The sequence below is a fragment of the Alosa pseudoharengus genome, unplaced genomic scaffold (genome assembly GCF_046254945.1).
Source record: "Alosa pseudoharengus isolate Yale_2024_CS ecotype anadromous, Long Island Sound unplaced genomic scaffold, YU_APseudo_1.1 YU_APseudo_1.1_scf_17, whole genome shotgun sequence".
NCBI classification, from domain to species: domain Eukaryota; kingdom Metazoa; phylum Chordata; class Actinopteri; order Clupeiformes; family Clupeidae; genus Alosa; species Alosa pseudoharengus.
Genome location: NW_027468640.1, coordinates 37,964,906 through 37,987,255, shown reverse-complemented (window position 1 = coordinate 37,987,255; position 22,350 = coordinate 37,964,906). Strand labels below are relative to the sequence as shown.

Here is a 22,350-nt window from a genome sequence, read left to right as displayed (position 1 = left end):
AAATATGCCGCGAAGCCGCCAAACAGGAAGTGAGCTCATATCTCAGCAACCCTTTCATCTGTCATAACCAAACTTAGTACATGGACTCATAACCCCATCAGTAGGGCACTCAAAAAATCTGGTGACCTTTGACCTCTAGGGGGCGCTGTAATTAAGAAATATGCCTATATGCCTGTAGCTGCTATTGTGCTTAGAATTAAAACGCACTAGTGGTGTCTGACAATACTGTGGATGGTCCTTAGGCCGACCCAAGCCAACTTGTGATGTCATCGTAATTGATTTGGTCGCCATATTGAATTTAATCAAAAACATGAATAAGTATTCGCAAGTCACAAATTTCAGCTGATCCTCACCAAAATTGGCAGAGACCATCTTCAGACCATGCCTTATCAGTGCATTGCTTTCTGGAACAATTGACTGAAGCATTCGGCTGTAACAGCCAATCGAAATTTGCGGCAAAGCCGCCAAACAGGAAGTGAGCTCATATCTCAGCAACCCTTGCATGTATCAAAGCCAAACTGGGTTCATAGACTCAGGACCCAATCAGGGGGACACTCAATAAATCTGGTGACCTTTGACCTCTAGGGGGCGCTGTAATTAAGAAACATGCCTTTTGGCCTGTAGCTGCTGTTGTGTTCGGAATTAAAATGCACTAGTGGTGTCTGATAATACTGTTGGAGGTCCTTAGGCCGACCCAAGCGAACTTGTGATGTCATCGTAATTGCTTCGGCCGCCATATTGGATTTAATCAAAAACACGTACAAGTTTTCACAGGTCACAAATTTCAGCGGATCCTCACCAAAATTGGCAGAGACCATCTTCAGACCATAATCTATCAATATATTGCTTTCTGGAACAATTGGCAAAAGCATTCGCTCGTAACAGTCAATCAAAATTGGTGGCGAAGCCGCCAAACAGGAAGTGAGCTCATATCTCAACAACCCTGCCATGTATCATAACCAAATTTACTATCTGGATTCATGACCCCATTAGAAGGACGCTCAAAAACTTTGGTGACCTTTGACCTGTAGGTGGTGCTGCAATTAGCAATATTGCATTTTGATCTGTAGTTGCTGATGTGTTTTATCGATCTTTTATTTTTTGATGTGAAACTGATTACAACATGTTCCATCCAGTTCATTCTAATGTGTGCGTGCGTGCAAGGGCGGGGCGGGGCAGGACGGGGTGGGACGGGCAGGGGTGATTAGGTGGGGGGGGCTGGCTGGCAGAGGCGGTGGCAATACTCAGCCGTGTTTCAGCCCTACAAAATCAGCTATGATTTGATGTGACACTTGTTGAAAGTGTTAATCGCGGGTGTCTGCTGAGTTCTATCTTGTCGCCGTGGCTACTCCGGCCTAATCTGCTTGGCCCCCTCATTGCTGCTTGCAGCTATATTTTGGTCTTATTTTAGTCAAAGCCAAAAAAGCATGGAAATTTGCCATAGTACTGTAGTGTATTTACATATACTAGTGCAGTGCCCGTTCAAAACATGCTATTCCTGTAGAAAACCCGTAGCCCAATTGCAATCTCGCAGGTAAGCCTGCTTTAAAAATAGGATGACAGTAGAGAAAACATCATTCCAGCAAAGCATTCAATAGTCAGCTTATAAAAAGTGTGCAGTAAGCAGAACTTAAACATTACTGCATTTGACTATTTTCTACAGATCAAGCCCGTGCATACCCCTGTGGGTTGGCGTGTCGTTGCAAAATCTGCGGAATAATTTTATACAAGCAGCAAACCGCATTCAGAAGCAGTCTTTACATTGTTGAGGTCAGACCTGATAATCATCCAAACATCTTAGCCCAGTAGGCATGGGCAGTTCGTGACTGATTCGGTCAGAAAGAACGAATCCTGAAGGTGAACGACGAGAACTGATTCCCAAAACAAGAGAACTGGTTCTTTTTTAACATACAAAAATATGGTCACGTAATAAAAGATACAAACGAACAGAGCTTCATCTCCCTCGACCGTATATTGTGATTGAGTCTAAAACGTGAATGAGAGTACTACAGCAGGTAGCAACCGCGTTGCCATGGGTAAACAAATGATAGGCCTGGCTTTACTTACGTGCCTGCCTGCCAGCTCTAGAACTTGGAAGACGCCATTTGATTCTTACTGCATTCCATTCAGTATATTTATGGAAAAAGGCACTTATGTGCTTAATATTAAGCTTGATATTTACATAAATTATGTAACAGACCATATGAGACGGTGTTCTAAAGGATTTTTGACTTAAGACAACCGAGACGTGTTCTAAAGCATATTTTGACTTAAGGAACTGAAAGAACGAATCAAACAAACGATTTGTGAAGGTGAAGGGAACTGAAAGAACTGATTCCCGGAATATAATAATTTGGCCCATGCCTATAGCCCAGGCTGCTGGACACTGCACTCCCTTCTATGGACTTCTACCAGTGTGCACTGATTCAGTGCTGCGCCGTGTGAGAGGGGGAGTGGCTAGAGTGGCAAAATCAGCAAAAGCCAATGTGTGCTTCTTTTAACATCGAACTTGGCGCCGCACTAACTCGTGGTCGCAGCAAGACACCTGCCAAATTTGAAATCTAGTCTTTTGAAATCGGTTGGAGAAATGTAAATACACACAGACAGATAGACGTTCTCGTCATTAACAGATAGATGAGTATCTGTAGTACTTTTACAGAAAGACAAAAACATGGAATGGTCAGTTTGGTGTTTATATTTTGACCTTTCTTTTCCATTCTCCATCACAGAGTGGATGCAGCCGGACATTCCCCTCATGTGACTCCAGCAGTGCAGTGTTCCAGGCCGAGGCCAAGTGAGTGCTCTTGTGTCTGCTTAATGGCACTTATAAACAGTTAGGACTTACTCATGAGATGGACATTACCTCCACAATTAAAGCTGCAGTTGGCAAGATTTTTATGATCATATTCACTGAAACCGGCACTATGCTCAGACAGAACAACATAAATCAGCCAGTTTAAAAAAAAAAAAAACCTGCACTTCTACCTTCACCTAAAGCCTGTTATTTGTTTTTGCAAAAATCTACAGCTCCCGGTTCTTCTGGTCCAATCAGAGCAGGGCTGTGTGAGATCTGACTGTCAATCACAGTCTGGTGTAGTCTGACGCGCACAGATGAGCACAAACTCGATGAGAGGGTGCTCGGTGGGAGGGGCATCAGGGTGTCCGCGGGGTTGTAAAAAGTATTAAAAGGTAGTAAATGAAATTAGCCAAATTTAAGGCCATTTAAAAGTATTAAAAAGTAATAAACGTCATCTGATGAGGTATTACATTTTCGAACCACTAACTATGATGTTTTCCATTTGTGTTAAGTGCAGGCCTATCTCCTAAAATTCACGTGAATTTATTTATATTATATTAATTATATGTGCGAGTAGGACCTGAGAGATATGTCAGTGTGCGTTCGCGGTAAAAACTTTTAGCGCCCCCTCAAACTCTATGCTCAAACTGGATATACGGCTGGCTTACTGCCTAAACTTGTTGCCAAAAGTTCGCTACCATTGACGATGTCATGGTTAGAGGACTCGAGATTCAAAGACTGGCTTAGGCTAGTTGGCAACAGCCAAGAGGCTTATTACCACGTCTGTACAAAGACAATAAATGCCCCTGGATGGGAGTGAATGCCTTCAGGTCACATATGGAGTCTACCAGAGCCATTTTTGTTTAGGCTATAAGATAAGGTTTAGGCTATAAGATTTAACATTTTCTACCCTTAGTAAATGTCATGTTAAGGTTAGTTTAACAGGTGTTACCTTTACATTATTCAAAGCTTGCTCAGGAGCTATAGGGTTACTCCCTTGATGTAGTATGTGATGAGATCAAAGTGTTCAAATAGTTGAATATAAGAACCTGTGTAGGTTTGTATAGGCTGTATTGTAATATGCTATCAATATATTATAATATAATATATTTTAAGTCAATTTGTCAATTAGTTTCCACAAAATTCCCCAGAAGTCACCATTTAAGAGGTTATTTTTCAAAATTTTCGTCACAGGGAGCATGCAGGCCCAAAAGTATTTTATCACATGGGGCCCACATTCTCCAGCAGCACCCAATTAATAATTAGTATTTTTGTAAAATGAGACAGCCTATTTTTGAATGTGATACCTTGACTGGCAAATTATATGAGACAGCAAGGGTGTGTGTGTGTGTGTGTACTGCGTATGGTTGTAGGCCTTTTTAGAAGAAAGTCCAGTATACCTTTTCTGATTTTCATTTGTCATTTTGTCTTGATTGAGATAGAATGATAGTGAAAGAAAGAGTGTAGTGCTGGAGAAGTGGTGTGTGCTCTTCCTACACATAACAATGAAATAACCCATAAAAAAGTTAGGATTAAATAACAAATAATTGTGTATAGGCCAGTGTTTTTATTGAAGCAAAAAAGGAACAAAGTATCCAGTAACTGTAATAATAGATACTTGATTTGAATTGTAAGCATTGCTACAATTTCTTACTCAGAAAGTTAAGTTACAAAAATGACAGTAATCTGTTACTTTATAATTAGTTACCCCCAACAATGAATTTCGAAAGGTTGCCGCTAGTTGCAGCTCGAAGTCGTGTTGGTATTAAACAATATTGTGAAGGTATTAAAAAAGGTATTAAATTCAACTTAAGAATTTCTGTATATACCCTGGGCATGAGAGTTGTAAACATTCAACATTTTGGCTAAGTCCCCTCAATCTGTCAGACTTGCCAACTGCAGCTTTAAATGTTTTGAATTGAATCAGACATTGGTAACTGGTGTGTGTGTGTGTGTGTTTCGTGTGCGTGTGACCATCTGAACGTGTCTGTGTGTATTTGTGTGTGTGTCGGTAGAGTGGCTGCAGAGGACGGCACTGGTGAGGCTCACGTTTGGTTCCCCTCTGAGATGGTTCCTACCCTGCTGTTGCTAGGAGCAACTGAGTGGGAGGGACTTCAGTGGCGTGTGCGGGTCCGAGGTCTTGTTCGTGTGTATGCCCGAGGCTGGGACATGGTGAGCACTACACTACTGCTGCATTATGGCGTGTAATCAGCAGGTTCTTAGATTTTGCACTCTGAACACATTAAGAGCCAGACTAATGTAATAATAAATTAATAATGCTGTGTGTGTGTGTGTGTGTGTGTGTGTGTGTGTGTGTGTGTGTGTGTGTGTGTGTGTGTGTGTGTGTGTGTGTGTGTGTGTGTGTGTGTGTGTGTGTGTGTCTGTGTCTGTGTCTGTGTCTGTGTCTGTGTCTGTGTCTGTGTCTGCTTAATGTACACTGTGAACTCATCAACAGCTGGACTAATGTATATGACATATGACATGGTAAACACTACAGTGATGTAGTTTACTGCTAACATATGCAGCAAGAAAAAGTGCATGTAAAAGTGCATGTAAAAGCATGATGGAAAGCTGTCCACAGTATCTACTTCTTGTCTATAATTAAGCACTCTGAACACTAATAATCTGTGTGTGTGTGTGTAGGTCAGTGATATGAATGCGGAGGACCCTCTCGTGCGGTACCTGTGTATGTTGTGTTCCAGTAGCAGCGTCTGTCGGGAGCTCAACGTCACCTGCCAGCTACGTGCTCAGAAGCAAGGTAAAGCACACACACTGTTACACACATACACAAATGTACACACACACACTCAAACACCAGCACATTTCCACATTCACATGAGAGCCCACACGGATACAAACAGACACACACACACACACAAACACACACACACACGTACACACTCACACTACTCTTTATGCAAGTGATCCATTTGGACGTGTGTGAGTGTTTACACACTGATGGGGTTTGGTGTGTTTGGTGTTTGGTGTGCAGAGGCGCCCCAGATGAGGAGGATGAAGCGAGGAGAGAGAGAGTTCCTGTCTAAATTCCCCTCCCCACTTCAGCTGACCTGCACACACACCTCGCCACTGCCGCACACACTCTGAGGTGTGTGTGTGTGTGTGTGTGATTTTGTTTTTTCTTGTTTATATTGCATATCTTGTTTGTTCTAGTATGGCTTGTACAAAGTTTATTTGAATGTTAAATTCAGCAGTTCATGACTTTAGGAGGCGGAGGGGTGTCAATAAGTGTAAAAAGGTCTTGTTCATAAGTGCAATAGTTGCAATTAAAAATATTTTTCCTAACATTGAAGACCCGTTGTTTCTATTGTGTTGTGAGTTTATCAAGGGAGCAACCACATCTCAACCCAACAGTCAGCACAGCAGCTAGCTACTACTCTGCATGTGTCTGTGTGTGTGTGTGTGTGTGTGTGTGTGTGTGTGTGTGTGTGTGTGTGTGTGTGTCTGTCTGCCTGCATGTGTGTGTATCTTCACCTCTGCTGTTGACCTGACTTGACTCCTTGGCAGCGTGCTGCTCCATGGCCTGAAGCTTTTTATCTCATCCTGCCATGGAGTGCAGTGCAGTGCAGTGCAGTGCTGAGGGCCGCAGCCTCCTCCTCTTCTGAAACACTGCAGTTTACAATAGAGACGGATGAAGGTGAAGGTAACACAGGTAGCCGCCTTCCATCTCTCATCATCTCATTTGTGGGCTGAATTGCATGACCCCTCCCCCTCCCCCCTTAGGCTGCTTGCTGGTGATCAGTTGTCTCACCTTTCATCACAAAGGCTCTTGGTGAAAAGGTGCAATAAACAGCACTGCATGGATTGTTTTGAAGCCTGAGGCCAGGGCAGATAAAGCTGAACTCCGACCTTCATCCCGTGCCACATACCTTTTCCTGTCTCCTCAAACCAGAAATAAAAAAAATGTCTGCCCCCTCATGGCCTAAGATGACCTCGTTGTCTATCTCCCTATAAGCTCAGCCCAGTGGTCCATGGGGTTCTGTTGTGGCCTCTCTGTCACAATCTATGTCAACTCTACTTTCTCTCCATTGAAAAATAAAAACACTATATGGCACACTTTAGCTCATGTGAACAGGGCATTTGTGTTGATCTACTGTATACACAGTGCATGAATGCTTCAACCAAGAAGAATCAGAATTTAGATTCCATGTAACCTTCTCTGAACTCGGGCAATGTTGCAAAGTTCCATTATCCTCTCTGTCTCTCAGTGTCCACACTACATGGGGAAGGCACGCAGAGACAAACCCACACCCGTGTGGTTCCAGGAGACAGCATGGTCTGCGCTATGTATACCGGCTCAACCAATCACCAGCCATCCAAACAGTCAGCGGGAGGGGTTTCTGATGAGGAGTAGTTTGGGCGGAGTCTGTGGCTAGCATTGGGGGCCTAGACATGAGAGCGAGACCAGAGAGACACGAAGCACGCGGAGCAGGTGAGCACGACTCGTCTCAAAGTCTGTCCTTTTCCCGTTGTGTCTGTGTCAAGTCTTCTCTGGTCACAAAACTACCAGTAAGTGACCCAAGACGTTTCTCTAATTAGCTGTGAGGAGGCTCATGGAGGATGAAGGCTTGTGGATTGTGTGTGTGTTTGTTTTGTAAGACGATGAGGTTTTGGATTGTGACGGCAGCTTGTCATGATCAGTTTGATGTGTAGTTCACATTTGTTAAATTGCAGTGTTATGATTTCACTTTGAATAGAGTGTTTTTCATGATTATTGAATGGTAATCTTGTAAGTATTACAGGAAAATCATCCTTAGATGACGTGTGTGTCTCAGTGACTGAGGCCACAGAGTGTGTTTGTGTGTGTATGTCTATGATCTGTAGGGCAGATTCATGTAGTGCTGACTGATAGGTCATATCTGTGTTTATTCTTGGTGTTAAATGTATTTTGGCCACTGGGATCGATCATCCATGTGTACTCTGAACCGTGGAGATGTTACCCAACCAAGGCCCCATAAGGGCCCACCTGGAGCCACAGCTTTTATCACCTGTGCAAACCCTAAGCACAGATGAAACAGATGAAAGGACTGGCAGAGATGGTAGGCCTACAACTATCAGTCAAGTCACGTTTATTTATATAGCACATTCAGCAACAACAGGTGCAGAAAGGTTTTATTAGATCAGCTGGTGAGAGAAGGTCATGCTGGTTACTATTTGTGTTTCTGTTGCACGAGTGAAATGCTGTAGTGACTCTAAAGGGTCCAGGTGTGTCTGATATGTATTTGACTGAAGGTTGCTCCAGATGTGAGTCTGACAGTCAGGCCGTCCCAATGACGTTCTGGGTTCATGAACATTCCCCTACGAAACAGAGCTATAGGAATCTTCTAGTATTTTGAGACAAAATATAGTAATCTTATATAAATGTTCGAAATGTTATACACTACCACAGAACTGTTACAGAAATGTTATAGTATTACTACGTGTACTACAGGGTTTATGTGAGCAACCAATAGATGTATAATGGCCATAAAAAAAGTTTTGGGGACTTCCTACGATGTCAATGATGTTATGATCGATCACTCTTGAGGCTTGTAATCGTTTGGGGGTACAGTTACAGTAACAGTCTGGTGATCTTCATTCTTGAAATGTCAAGACAAAAAGTAAAAGAAAGCAAAGGAGAGTAGAAAGGTAGATATAAGAAATTGTGTGTAGAAAGGGACAGACAGTGCGCTACCTTAGAATAATAAGGTTCTATCTGTGTTTTGAGATATTGAGCTTCAAAGTTTTAGAATTCCATAGAGTTACATGGTAAATGGAACAAGTTCTTTTTGATATAAAGTCCAAATATGTACACAACTTTAAGAAGCACCTCATCTGAACTTAAGAAACTTTCAAAGTAAAAAAATTTGTAAATAACTCCATTTTGACAAAAATGTCAGATAGAACCTTATTATTCTAAGGTAGCGAGTGTTATTAACATCATTATTATCCTGCTAGTCAGGGTAGAGTTCTCTTGAAAGATTTGTAAAATCTGGGTGTTTTCTTCATGAGTTTTAATGTGTTTTGTGCTTGAATGCGTGTACATGTGTGAATTTGCAAATATTCTGATCCAGTCTGTCATAGGGCAATTCCATGGAAAATTAAATTTTTTGTAACATCCATAACGGCAATAAAATGTGATGGTATGGTATGATGTGAATGATTACATGAAATTTGAGCATTTGGACTATTTTGAGAACTATTTTTGGCTGAAGAATGTAAATGAGAAAAAATGCATCATTCACATCATACAAATGACAAGGCATTTTACTGGCGTTATGGATGTGACAAAAAGTCCATTTTCCGTGGAATTGCCCCAATCTGCTAATTATAGACATGCTCAAAACGTTACAAAATTCCAATCAAATGCTCCTACTTTTTCCTAGATGTAGACACCACCAGTCCACCACTCTACACCCCATTCCTTTAGTGAATGAAACTTTATGTTGCCACTGTATGTAGGATATGTTAATACATATCACAATTCCTTTTCTCAAGACCTTTCCTAGGTCTGATCTCACAGTAGGCATTTGGTAAAGTTATCTTGGGTTGGCTAGTTTACAGGAAATGTAACTGTAAACAGGAAATGTTGCAACGGCAACTGGTGGTAGTAGGTGTAGTATTCAGAATTAGCATTAGCTATATAATAAGCTGAGCCCCAGAACACCGGAGACAGAAGACAGAAAGCCAGATAGAGAGAAAGTGCTCATCTGTTTGCAGTGCTGTTAATAAAGTTAAACATGTCAAACAAAAGCTGGGTGCTTGTAACCTCCACAAGCCAATCAGGCTAGCTCTAGTAGTGGCAGCCAATCAAGATACAAAGCGTGTCCATGACCTAAGGGACAATTTTCTGCTCCTCTTTGAGAAGCAAAAAATGGATGTGCACACAGTTACTCATAGGGGACATGAATGTGTAGTAGGCTCAACCATATTTTTTAGTAGTAGACGCAATTGTATTTTTGTTGTTCGTTTGTGTGTAGGTAGTATTATGTGTATAGTTTGAATAATGTAATTGTGTGTCTATATTGGAGTCATTTTTAGTTGTGTGTGCCAAAGATGCTTTGTGTGAGGAGTGAGTGAAGCAGAGAGGCATTGTTAATGAGTCTGGCTGAAAGTGTGTTTCCTCTTGGATCAACTCTGTGTGTGTGTGTGTGTGTGTGTGAGAGAGAGAGAGAGAGAGAGTCAGTCGTTTGTCAGTTATCTCTCTCTTTTCCTCTGTTTGCTGGAACAGAGAGATAGGGAGAGATGGAGAAAGGATAGACAGCCTGTGAGTCTCTGTCAGAGAAAGACACACATGCATACACACACACACACACACACACAAAGAAAGGGAGACAGGAATACTGTGAGGTGAGCAACTTTGAAGTTATCACTGTTTTTTTGTTTGTTTGCTTATAACTCACACTCATACTGCAGGCAGTATATTATGCTATTTGACATCTCGTCATGTTCACAGAGGTAGATAGAGACACACACATGCTACTATAAACACATGGGCCGCACACAATCTTAGATTTTACAGGTCAACATCTTATTTTATTTATATCAACAGATAGTCATTTGTGAGAGTTTGTATGTGAGCGGATGTGCAGCATTCAGCAAACAGTCTGCATGTTACATCATCCTGTAATTTCTTATCACGTGAGAACACCTGGGACTAGGAATTGCTATTTGAGAGAGTTCTAGAAATTTGAGTTACACATATCTAAAGGTAAGTTGTCACCCCCAGTGATTCCTAGTTTGTGTGTTTTAAAAATTCAGGTCAGTTTTAACAGTTTTCATGTTTATGTGTGTTTTATGTATTGCTTTGCCTTTTCCTGGCTTTGCCTTTAAGTTCTTGGTTTTTAATCAGGAAAGTGTCTTACTATTGGGTGTTTATTTTGAAATCCTAAAACAATCAAGTCAGTTTACTTGTCCCATTTAAATGTAATCTAACCAAATTAGATTCAACTTTATTGTCATTGTGCAGAGTACAAGATAATATGAACAATGTAATATGAACAATGTATGAACAACATGTACAGATATGTGCAATGTAGTAGCAGTAACATTATAATATGAATAATATAGGTACAACATATGCAGTGTATTAATAATAAGATAATGCATATTAATAATAACAGCATGATTATAGTAGATTGTCAGGGATGTTATATGGTATATATTTATATTTATATATATACTATAGTTATTACGGTATTATATATATATATATATATATCAGCATAATGTGTAAAGTTTAAAAGGCTTTTTAATCCTTATTGTACTGTGATGATGTGTCCTTGGCTCTTGCCCTCCCTCTCCACTGCATTCTATTTGTCTCTCATAGACACTCTCATTTCTCATTCAGTCCACTCTGATTCCCTTTGTTCTTTCAGTTCATCAGAACACAGTGGCAGACAGCACTTCCCATGGCCACCATTCAGTCCCTGTTAAGTGGGGTAAGAGCTCAAGGGGTCACGGTGTTGAGAGGTCAAAGGTCATGTTTGCAGAGAGAGATGCACTTACTGCATTTGCCTCATGACATGTGCAAGTAGGAAACAGTGGACTAAACCAGAGGGCAGGACTAGAGGTTGAAATGTGTAGAGTAATGTACACTGTTAATGCCAGCTCAGTTTTACTCCACATATGAGAATGATGTGTGTATGAAAACAATCACAGCATGATTGAATGAGAGTTTGTGATTCTATCCCAAAACACATTTAGTCAAATTCAGCAAATAGCTCGTCACAATCCTCTGGCTTTCCTTTCAGTCAGTGCACCCTACTTTGGTCTCATGATGGCCTTACATCCATTTGTGAGGTAGCACTCCTAAGCAAGGCATGTGTGCTGTCCTCTCTCATTGACCCCCCCCCCCCCCCCCATAGAGAGGTGGGGATGGAGCCCAGGCTGAAGAGGGGGTTGAGGAAGGAGGAGGGGCCCGAGGCAGTCAGCCAGGTGTGGAACTCCAGCTCGTCCAATCGCAGTCGCAAGAGGAAGAGGAGGAGGCATTTGGGAGTAGCATCACAGCTCTGGTGTTACGGCAACCTCTGAAGTACAGGAAGACACTGATCTATCTGAGCCTCACGGCACTACTCATATTTACTACAGGTGACACACGTCTCTCTCTCTCTCTCTCTCTCACCACACACACACACACATATATATACAATACACTCAACAGAACTGGCTCTTACAGTTACAGCTCTGCATACATTTCAACATGGACACACACACACACACACCAAATATATTTATATCTATATCAGGGGTGAAAGTAAGCCGGTACTGGCCGGTACGGAGTACCACTAAAATATTTGGAGAGGGTACGCCGTACCGGAAAGAAAACTATACTGTCGCTGAAAAATATAGCACTTTCAGCATGACAACACGACTGCTAACGTCAAATTACCAGAAGCAACACGTTTCCCCCAAAATATATTTCATATACATCGTTCTGAACTGTATCTGAATTGTGTCTAAACCTCCCGTGCAGCTGGACAGACAACGAGCAAGCTATAGCGCGCGTACAGTAGCCTACAGTAATTGCGCCAACGTGCACTGGTATCCAAAGTGTTTTAGCAGACGGACGTTTCTTGCAAAGTCTCCCAAATAAAAAAAAACATACAGGCTAAAGAAAAATATGTTGATGTTTAATAGCCTATTCTGGTTTTATGTGTGCAGTGTTTTGCTGGAGAGACAAGAGACAGACAGCGCGTGTACGGCTTAACCAGGTCTTGCGCAGCAGTAATGAAAGTGTTTTAGCGGACATAAGTATGTTGCAGTCTCCCAAATAAAAAGGCATGACTCAAAGAAACGTGTTTCATGATATACAGTAGCCTATATAAAACAAACGATTGGAAGTGGGAGCGAGCAGAGTAAATAGGCTAAATAAATAAATAAATGTTGAAATTAAGTGCATTAAGTGTGCAATTTATTCATAATCAAAAACAGATACAGGTGGGTTAAAGAGTGATACTAGAGTGATAAGAAGTCCTAGTGAATGCTTGATAAGTAGACTATAATACAGTAAATAAATAAATAATAAATAATTAGGCTAAGTGAAATTTATATTATATATATCTGTCTGTGTCTCTCTCTCTCTCCTTGGTAGCATTCCTGTTGGGATATGTGGCATTCCGTAGGTCGTGCCAGTACTGTGGAGACGATGAGGATCTGGTACCAGTGGACGACCCGCCAGGGGTACCTCATTATCCAGAGGGGGACCTTCACATGGGGGAGCTGCGGGACATGCTGAAGAAATATCTCAAGGAGGAAACACTGGACACCACTATTAGGTACACACACACACACACACACACACACACACACACACACACACACACACACACACACTTGTTTAATGAATGGTCTGCCCCTACTTTTACCCTAATACATGCACCCCAAAACACATACAATGCATACAAGCATACACACACATAAATACATCCACCCACGTTAATATGGATATGCAGAGAAACTGGCCACACATACGGTCTTATTCTTTCATTGGCACGTCAGAGGGGCTCTACCTACAATGTACTGCAGGCCATCTGTTTGATATGTTCAGGCGAGTGAGCAGGACGACCCACCCACCCGGGTCCTCCGAGGGGAACGACCTGGCTCGAGAGATCCTTCAGAGCTTCCAGAAGCTGCGTATGGACCACACCTGGACTGACTCCCACTATGCCACTCTACAGTTCCCCTCCAGGTGTGTTTGTGTGTGTGTGTGTGTGTGTGTTATCCAGAGTGAACTAACTACATGGACAATCTGTCCTCTTCTGGAGTGCCTTGTTCAGGAGGACAATGGGGGCATCTGAGATTGAACTCACAACTTTCAGATGTTCCATTTGGAAGCCCAGACATGTAACCACTAGACTGCCACCACCACCCTTGTTTATGATTACTCACTGCAGGACCCAGAGGAATGCCCTATGGATAGTTGATAAGAATGGGGTAGAACTGGAAGAGATCCCACTGAATGCTGAAGATTACTGCGCCTACAGCCCCACCGGCACAGCAACGGTAACTATAACAACCATAGTTGTCATAACTATTAATAATTTAATAAAGCTTTACTAAAATATATAAAAGTGAAAGCTCAAAAGAGAAAATAACACAATAACAAAGCAGAACCTAGAGACAACAAACTATTTTTGTCTCTATGTTGATGGATGCTATAGTTCTTTCTGTGTCTGCGTCTGCGTCTGCAGGGGGGTGTGATGTATGTGAACTACGCACGGCCAAAGGACTTTGACACACTGCGTTCCCTGGGCCTGCCGCTAGAGGGAACCATCGCCCTGGCGAGGGTTGGTGGGGGCGTAAGCTTTGCGGAGAAGGTGCGTCTTGCCCAGACGGCGGGCATGGTGGGCGTGCTGGTCTACCCAGACCCTGCCGACGTGCCCCAGGACCCGCGCAGACTAGGCCTCAGCAGTGACGCTGCCATCTCCGAACATGTAAGAGGAGAAGAGAGAGAGAGAGAGAGAGAGCGAGAGAGAGAGAGAGAGAGAGAGGTCACCCCCAAAACAAAACCCTCAACCACATCCTGCCACCTAGTAGAGAGACAGCAAGAAACTTCAATTCAAGTTAATTTAATTTAATTTCTAATATAATATTATATCATATAATATGAGTAATGTAAAAAAAGGTTTTGGCTGTAAAATGTGAATAAAACAAAAATGTGATCATCTACAAAGTTCACAAACCCATGTTTAGTTGCAAACAGAACATAGACAACATATCAAAGTGAAACTGACCATTTTTTTCACTATTTCATGGAAAATATGAACTCATTTTAAATATCAAAAAAGTTTGGTCAGGGGCAACAAAAAGTTAGAATTTTGTGTAATGCTAAAGAAAATGCATGGAGGAACATATCACAACTAATACAGTTAACTGGCACCATGATTGGATTTAAAAAGAGCATCCCAGACAGGCAGAATCTCTCAGGAGTAAAGATGTTGAGGTATTCATTAGTCTGTGAAAACCTGTATTGGTAAATAATGTAACAATATAAGAATAATGCTCATCAATGGGGAATTGTGAAAAGGGAATTCAGCGAATTCAGTCAGATTCATTGACTATGAACACAGTCTGATGCTTCATCCACAAAGGCTGGTTAAAACTTTACCATGCAAAAAAGAAACAGGTTTTGAGCAAAAATGCTAACATCAACATCTTTTTCAGGGAAGACCTTGAATATTTCAGGAAAACAATGCCAAACTGCATTCTACACATATTACAACAGTATGGCTCCATAGAGTCCAGATGCTAAAATGGGTTCTCTGCAGTCCAGACCATCACATTGGGTGTATCATGGAATGAATAACACACAGCATCCCAACTTTTTTGGCAATGGTGTATAAATATAATATAATATAATATAATATATGAAAACTGTATGACCTCAGTAGCTCTCCCCTCAATGACAGGTTCATCTGGGCTCTGGTGACCCTTTCACCCCTGGATTCCCCTCCTTTAACCACACCCAGTTTCCACCCATGCAATCGTCTGGCCTGCCACTCATCCCGGCACAGCCAATCAGTGCCAACGTGGCCTCAATGCTTCTGAGGTATGGCATGTAACTTCCTCTCATGTTCAGTATACATGACTAATGCAGTTGTACTACAACACATATTCATCACACAGTTGACAATTTGATTAACTAGTGCAGTGCCCGTTCAGACATGCTATTCCTGTAGAAAACCCGTAGCCCAATTACAAGCCTGCAGTTAGGCCTGCTTTATAGGATGATTGGGAAAAACATCATTCCAGCTAAGCATTCAATAATGAATACTGCATATTATATTACATTATAATAAATGAACAGTGAGCAGAATTTAAGCATGGCTGCATGTGATATGTTTTATAGATCAAAATGATAAACAGCTGTTTTGAGTTAAGGCTATGTTTAGCCTATTGAATAACTTGAAGATAGAGAAGCATAAAACAAACAATGTGACTCAAAAAGTCTCTGGTAGCCTATTGGCTATCTGTATACCACTCGGTGTCTGTAGCTGGCCATACTTTGCATCATTCTGAAACGTCCTTAAATTCGGGACCATATACTGTAGATGTCAGTGATGAAGTCATACTTTCACACAGCTGGGGGATGTGGAACATCAGCCCAGCATAAAGATCATGTAAATAGTTTAGCACCTTAGAGAATAGATGGTATAGTAAGTAAAATAGTTTTACATCTTATACTTAACATAGCATGGAGGCAGTGCAATACAAATATAATCAACCCCCCCCTCCACACACACACACACACACGCACACACACACACCTCTCTCTCTCTCTCTCTCTCTCTCTCTCTCTCTTTCTCTCTCTCTCTCTCTCTCTCTCTCTCTCTCTCTCTCTCTCTCTCTCTCTCCTCTCTCTCTCTCTCTCTCAGACAGCTGGAGGGTGTTGCGTGTCCGCGGGGCTGGCAGGGCCGTCTGCAGATCTACGTGTACGTCAGGTGTGTGTTGGGTCCCTCTCTCACCGGAGGCTCAGGACGCCAGGTGCGCATGGGGGTGTTCAACAGCATGACACCTGTACTCCTCAACAACATATTTGCCTCCATTGAAGGCAAGGTTGAACCAGGTGAGCAAAAAAGATCACAGGAGAAACATAGGGTTCTAATTTATATGGCATGCAATGTGCAATACAATGCAGTAATTAATGCTAATTTATTTGAACTTATCAAATAAATGCAACACCGCACTTCACCAGAGGTGGGAAGTAACAAATAACAAATACTTAAGTACTGTACAGTAGCATTTTCAGGTATCTGTACTTTTCCTTGACTTTAGTATTTTTTTTAACAACTTTTACTTTACTCCTCTACATTTTTGCAGAAATATCTGTACTTTATACTTCTTACATTTTCAAAACTGACTTGTTACTTTTTTGTTAATGCATTTGAGGCGGGTTTTCCATTTGAGGTCACTGTGTGCTTATCCAACAACAAGACTTGACTTGCAACTCTAGGGGTGCCCACTAAGGGGCAGTGCCAAAAGAAGAGTTACATGAGAACTGAAAACTTCTTTATGGAATTCTGTGCTTTAATAGAACATGTACAGATGACAAAATATCCTATTCTTTGTGTTCTTTTCCTCCTAAAAAAATGTGTGAAAATATTTCCTACTAGGCCTATTCTGCCAGTGAGCTTGCTTCAACCTTACCTTTGTTTCTCTGCAAATTCATCCTTGGCTTTGTAGAGGCCAACAAGCTTGCTTAATTTTTTTCCTGAAATGTCGATAGGGATAGTGAAATAATTGTTAATTCAACTCCGTTGTATCGGAGTTAAAGTTGTTAAATTGGAATATCTTTGTAGGCTACAGTCAGCTTCTTTCAAGAGAAAACACTGGTAAAATAGTCCTTCAAAAAGGCCAGGATACTTTTTACTTTTATACTTTAAGTACATTTCAGAGCATGTACTTTGTTAATTTTACTTGAGTAAAGAGGTTGAATCACACGTACTGTATACAGTATACACTTTCCATACCCAAATCCATACTGTATGAGTATGAGTATGGAAAGTGTATAGTGTTACCATCTCTGCGCTAGACGCAAACACAAGCAGGTCAGTGCACAGACAAGGAAGTTCTCAGTACATAAAACTTCCAAACATAGACCACAAAGTCTCAAATCAAATCAACCACCATCTTGTTCCGCTATGTTATACAAATGCAACAAATTACTCAACAGATTTCTGTTTCATTGTGTTCTGTGACATGTCAATTAATTGGCACATACAGGAATTACCACCTTTGTTAATGTGTGCTTTCCACAGCACTTTAGCTTTAGATTGTGCATGTTCAAATTAGTGTCCATTATGTTAAAGATTATTGTATAAATGTATTGACATAATAATTTAATACATTATTATGTACATAATAGGTAAGTCATTAATTGATCAGTTCCAAATCATTCAACTTAAAGCACTGATTAATGACAAACATTACATTTGACAAACATTTGAAACACAAACAGTGGTTCAAAATGTTGCCATACATGTCAAATATGTAATTATGACCGCCGCGCAGCGAAGCGGCGGTCATATAGGTTTAGTCAGATTTTTTTTTTTTTTTTTTTTTTTTTTTTTTTTTTTCTTCGCATGCCCAAATTTCTGTCAATGATTCCCGGGACACTGAAAGACCGGGGCACACGAAACTTGGTGGGCATGTAACCCCACATGGATAGCATGGAACCATCGTTTTTCGTTTTGATCTGTAGCCCCCTAGTTAAACGCCACCTAGTTAAACACAAAAAAGTAAAAATGAGGTGTTGTAATCGAAGGTATCTGTGACCTAACATAGTCAAAACTGCACGAAATTGGAAGTGTAGGATCATTATGACACCCTCTGTATGCACGCCAAGTTTCGTGGAATTCCGTTCATGGGGGGCCACAAAATAAATTAATTTATGTTACTATACACCAAATGGCCTGTAGGTGGCCGGAGACAGTTTTCTGTGAATATCTCGAGAACCGTAGGGCCTAGGAGGTCCACCTTTTTTATGTATGTTGTTCTTAAGGGGGCATGTCAACCCATCCCATTACCACTTATTTCATGTATAGCGCCACCTAGTTAAAAAATTAAAAAGCAAAAAATTAGGTGTTTTCATCACAATATCTCTGGCTGACAAGGTCAAAACTGCACGAAATTAAAAGTGTAGGATCATTATGACACCTTCCGAATGCATGCCAAGTTTTGTGTACTTTCATTCATGGGGGGCCTTACAATAAAATAATTTATGTGTACATTTAGTGACGTACACCAACAAGGATTCCCGGGACACTGAAAGACCGGGGTACACAAAACTTGGTGGGCCTGTACCCCCACATGGATAGCATGGAACCGTCATTTTTCGTTTTGATCTGTAGCCCCCCCGCTGGACTGGAGCCCCCGAAAGGAGGGTAGGCCAGACACAGTTCTCTGTGAATATCTTGAGAACTGTAGGGCCTAGGATGACCATTTTTTTTCCGTATATTTGCCTCCAGGGGTCATGTTAACCCATAACCACAACAGATACACACGCACACACACACATTCACAGTAATCATACGTATGACATATACTCACACAGTAGACATATGTACGCTTCCATGCACAGGCACATACGCAGGCACACACACAAGCACGCACACACACACACACACACACTCACACACACACACACCCACACACATAACATAAACATAACACAAACAATCAAGAATTTCTCAGAATTATGAACAGGCAAGATGGAGGTGGGGTTGTATAAAATGAATTTTACATGTGAAATCTATGAACTAATCATGTTTTGGGACTTGTTGTCTAGCAGATACCAGTGAGAATTGAGTGTGGATAATGCAATTTAGTGAGACAGTTAGAATCATATAGGCCTTTCAGCGTGATTTCTTTTTGTGGAAAAAATGTGCTGGACTGGGCGGCGGTCATATTTTGTACCGCTCTGCGGTACATCTAGTTTCTTTTGTTCTACTTAGTAGTTTTCATTCTCTCTACCCCCCTCTCTTTCTCAGAACAATATATAATCATTGGGGCCCAGAGAGACTCTTGGGGTCCAGGTGCAGTCAAGTCTGGTGTGGGCACAGCCCTCTTGCTGGAGCTTGCCCGCACCTTCAGCTCCATGGTGCAGAACGGTATGTGTGTGTTTGTGTGTGTTTGTTTGTGTGTGTGTGTGTGTGTGTGTGTGTGTGTGTGTGTGTGTGTGTGTGTGTTAAAATAGCTGTTAAAATATCATCCACTTGCTGACACTATCTAAAACCTGGGATTTCTTAGCAAACTAATCATTCTTGTGTTTCTTGGATATGGGATATGGATATGTATGGGAGTCTTGGATATGTGCAAAAACGACAGTGAGTGTTTGGGGATTATGCTTTGTGCCTAGGCTGAAGTGCCAGTAGAGAAAACGTAGACCTATAAAAGAACCACACTTGACAGTCAGAAAACTTAATTCTAATCTTTGAGGCACTGATTCTTACCTTCTGTGTTAACATCACAGAACATGGTCAAATGCTCTGTTCATCTATTCTATCTATGCCTCTGGTGTTTTTATTCTTGGTGATCCTTAATTAAGAAGCTGTGCCAAAAAGAGTGCATCATATACACATTTTGGTGTGTGTGTGTGTGTGTGTGTGTGTGTGTGTGTGTGTGTGTGTGTGTGTGTGTGTGTGTGTGTGTGTGTGTGTGTGTGTGTGTGTGTGTGTGTGTGTGTGTGTGTGTGTGTGTGTGTGTGTGTGTGTGTGTGTGTGAGAGACCAGGCTTTTACCCCAGGCGGAGTTTGCTGTTTGTCAGCTGGGATGCTGGTGACTTTGGTAATGTGGGCGCCACTGAGTGGCTAGAGGTCAGTCTGGAGAGTAACCATTGCAAAGGGTCCAAGACTAATTGTACAGAAAGTGTCTGTTGTTTTGATATTATTTTCTATAATCGGAAAACGTTGTTTTATTCGGAATGTTTTAGAAACTTCAATCAAGATGTTTCCATTTCTTTTTGTCCAGGGTTATCTGTCCATGCTTCACCTGAAAGCTGTGGCTTACTTCAGCCTGGACCAAGCAATAATGGGTAATTTTCACAAAACTAAGAAAACAATTCCAGTAGCTTTAAGTAACTACCGGTATGTTGTTATTCTTGTGTGTGTGCCTATTGTGAGTGAGTGTGTATAATGTGGCCTTTTGTCTATAGGTGATGATGAGTTATCTGCTTATGCAAGTCCTCTTCTCGTGGATCTAATAGAAGGAGCCATTAAGCAGGTGTGTGTCATCGGTACATGCCAACATCGTTTTTATTTGTATAGTTTTTAGCAGATGCTTTTGTCCAAAGAGACTTACAGTGATAGCGATAAACTATACATTGAAGGAACAGGCCAACATTTTGGGAAATTGGCTTATTACCCGTCTCCCCCAAGATGATATATTCCCCTCTCGCCTCTGTACGTGCAGTAACTCAGTCTGCAGAATGTTGATAGCAAAGACGAAATGTCGAGATTAAAGTCGACATGATATTTCAACTTCATTCTCGAAATTTCGTGTTTAATGTCAACAAGTCGAGATTAAAGTCAACATGATATTTCAACTTGATGATTACGGGTTACAGCTCATGAAAAACAAAAATGAGTATCTTGAAATATTAGAATAAAGAGGTTAAAATACAGAAATGTTGACCTTTTGAAAAGAAAATGTCAGTCTTTTGAATGAACTCTTTTGACTAATATGACTAATCTGAAATAGTTAATTTATACTGCTTTTGTGCTTTTGCACAAATGACTGCATCAATATGGTGTGTTATGGAGGCAATCAGCCTGTGGCATTGCTAAGGTGTTATGGAAGCCCAGGTTGCTTTGATAGTGGCCTTAAGGTCATCTGTATTGTTGGATCTGCTGTCTCTCATTTTCCTCTTGATAATACCCCACAGATTCTCTATGGGGTTAAGGCCAGATGAGTTGTCTGGCCAATCAAGCACAGTAATACATGGTAAGCAAACCAGTTACTAGCAGTTTTGGCACTGTGGGCAGGTGCTGCTGGAAAAGGAAATCAGCATCTCCATTAAGCTTGTTAGCAGATGTAAGCATGAAGTTCTCTAAAATCTCCTGGTAGAAGGCTGCATTGACTCTGGACTTGATAAAACACAGTGGACCAACACCAGCAGATGACATGGCAACTTGGATTCTGTGCCTCTCCACTCTTCCTCCAGACTCTTTAGAACTTGATTGGACCCTGATATCCAAATGAAATGCAACATTTGTTTTTACATGAAAAGAGGAGTTCAAACCACTGACCAGTGGTCTAGTTTTGTTTCTCCTTAGCCCAGGTAAGACAGTCTAACCTTGCCTCTGATTCAGGATTGGCTTGACACTAGGCATTTGCCACTTCTAGCCTATTTTCTGGACATCTGTGCGTGGTGGCTCTTGATGCAGACTCCGGCCTCAGTCCACTCCTTGTGAAGTTCCCCCAAGTTTTTGAATCGACTTCGCTTGACAATTCTCTCAAGGCTGCTGTCATGTTGCCTGCACAACTTTTCCTACCACACTTTTCCCTTCCAGTCAACTTTCCATGAATATGCTTTCATACAGCACTCCGTGAACACCCTGCCCACCATCTGTTGCTTACCCTCCTTGTGGGGGGTGAAAGAGTGCCTTCTGGACAACTATCAGGTCTGCACCAGACTAAGAATTTAAAGGCTCAGGAAACCGACATTTCGGTATTATAACCTCTTTATTATAATATTTTAAGATACTCATTTTTGGTTTTCATGAGCTGTTTTAGTTTTAATCATCAATTAAAAGAAAAATGGCTTGACATTTCATTTTATATCTAATGAATCTAGAATTATGAAAGATCCACTTTTTGAAAAAGTGAACTTTTCCACGATACTCTAACTTTTTGAAACCTACCTGTATAAGACGTTGGCGTGTTCCTTTAACATTAAAAATAACAATTTTAAGTAGTCATGAAGCCTACATTGGAAAAAATACCAATAATAGTAATAGATTAAATAGAATTGAACAGAATAATTACAATAACCATAACCATATACAACCCCAAAACAGAAAAAGTTGGGACGTTGTGTAAAATGTGAATTAAAAACCG

General features: G+C 41.2%; 2 protein-coding genes across 3 annotated transcripts in view; both read left to right on the top strand.

Annotated features, from left to right (window-relative positions):
• ctc1 (CTS telomere maintenance complex component 1) overlaps window positions 1-6,097 on the top strand; it is a 55,865-nt gene extending 49,768 nt beyond the window's left edge. The window contains exons 19-22 of the mRNA XM_076289514.1: window positions 2,730-2,794; window positions 4,813-4,969; window positions 5,441-5,555; window positions 5,790-6,097. Coding sequence (XP_076145629.1) covers window positions 2,730-2,794; window positions 4,813-4,969; window positions 5,441-5,555; window positions 5,790-5,902 — 450 coding nt within the window. The 3' untranslated portion in view covers window positions 5,903-6,097. The remainder of the gene's footprint in view (window positions 1-2,729; window positions 2,795-4,812; window positions 4,970-5,440; window positions 5,556-5,789) is intronic.
• A 936-nt stretch (window positions 6,098-7,033) lies between these two features.
• tfr2 (transferrin receptor 2) overlaps window positions 7,034-22,350 on the top strand; it is a 19,909-nt gene continuing 4,592 nt past the window's right edge. The window contains exons 1-13 of one of the 2 annotated variants that reach the window (XM_076289512.1): window positions 7,034-7,247; window positions 11,173-11,235; window positions 11,662-11,884; window positions 12,888-13,071; window positions 13,344-13,484; window positions 13,690-13,798; window positions 13,987-14,229; window positions 15,205-15,344; window positions 16,171-16,361; window positions 19,285-19,404; window positions 20,026-20,108; window positions 20,263-20,326; window positions 20,447-20,514. In XM_076289512.1, coding sequence (XP_076145627.1) covers window positions 11,206-11,235; window positions 11,662-11,884; window positions 12,888-13,071; window positions 13,344-13,484; window positions 13,690-13,798; window positions 13,987-14,229; window positions 15,205-15,344; window positions 16,171-16,361; window positions 19,285-19,404; window positions 20,026-20,108; window positions 20,263-20,326; window positions 20,447-20,514 — 1,596 coding nt within the window. In that variant the 5' untranslated portion in view covers window positions 7,034-7,247; window positions 11,173-11,205. Of the gene's footprint in view, window positions 7,325-11,172; window positions 11,236-11,661; window positions 11,885-12,887; window positions 13,072-13,343; window positions 13,485-13,689; window positions 13,799-13,986; window positions 14,230-15,204; window positions 15,345-16,170; window positions 16,362-19,284; window positions 19,405-20,025; window positions 20,109-20,262; window positions 20,327-20,446; window positions 20,515-22,350 lie in introns of both variants that reach the window. The other variant, XM_076289511.1, reaches the window with a different exon arrangement.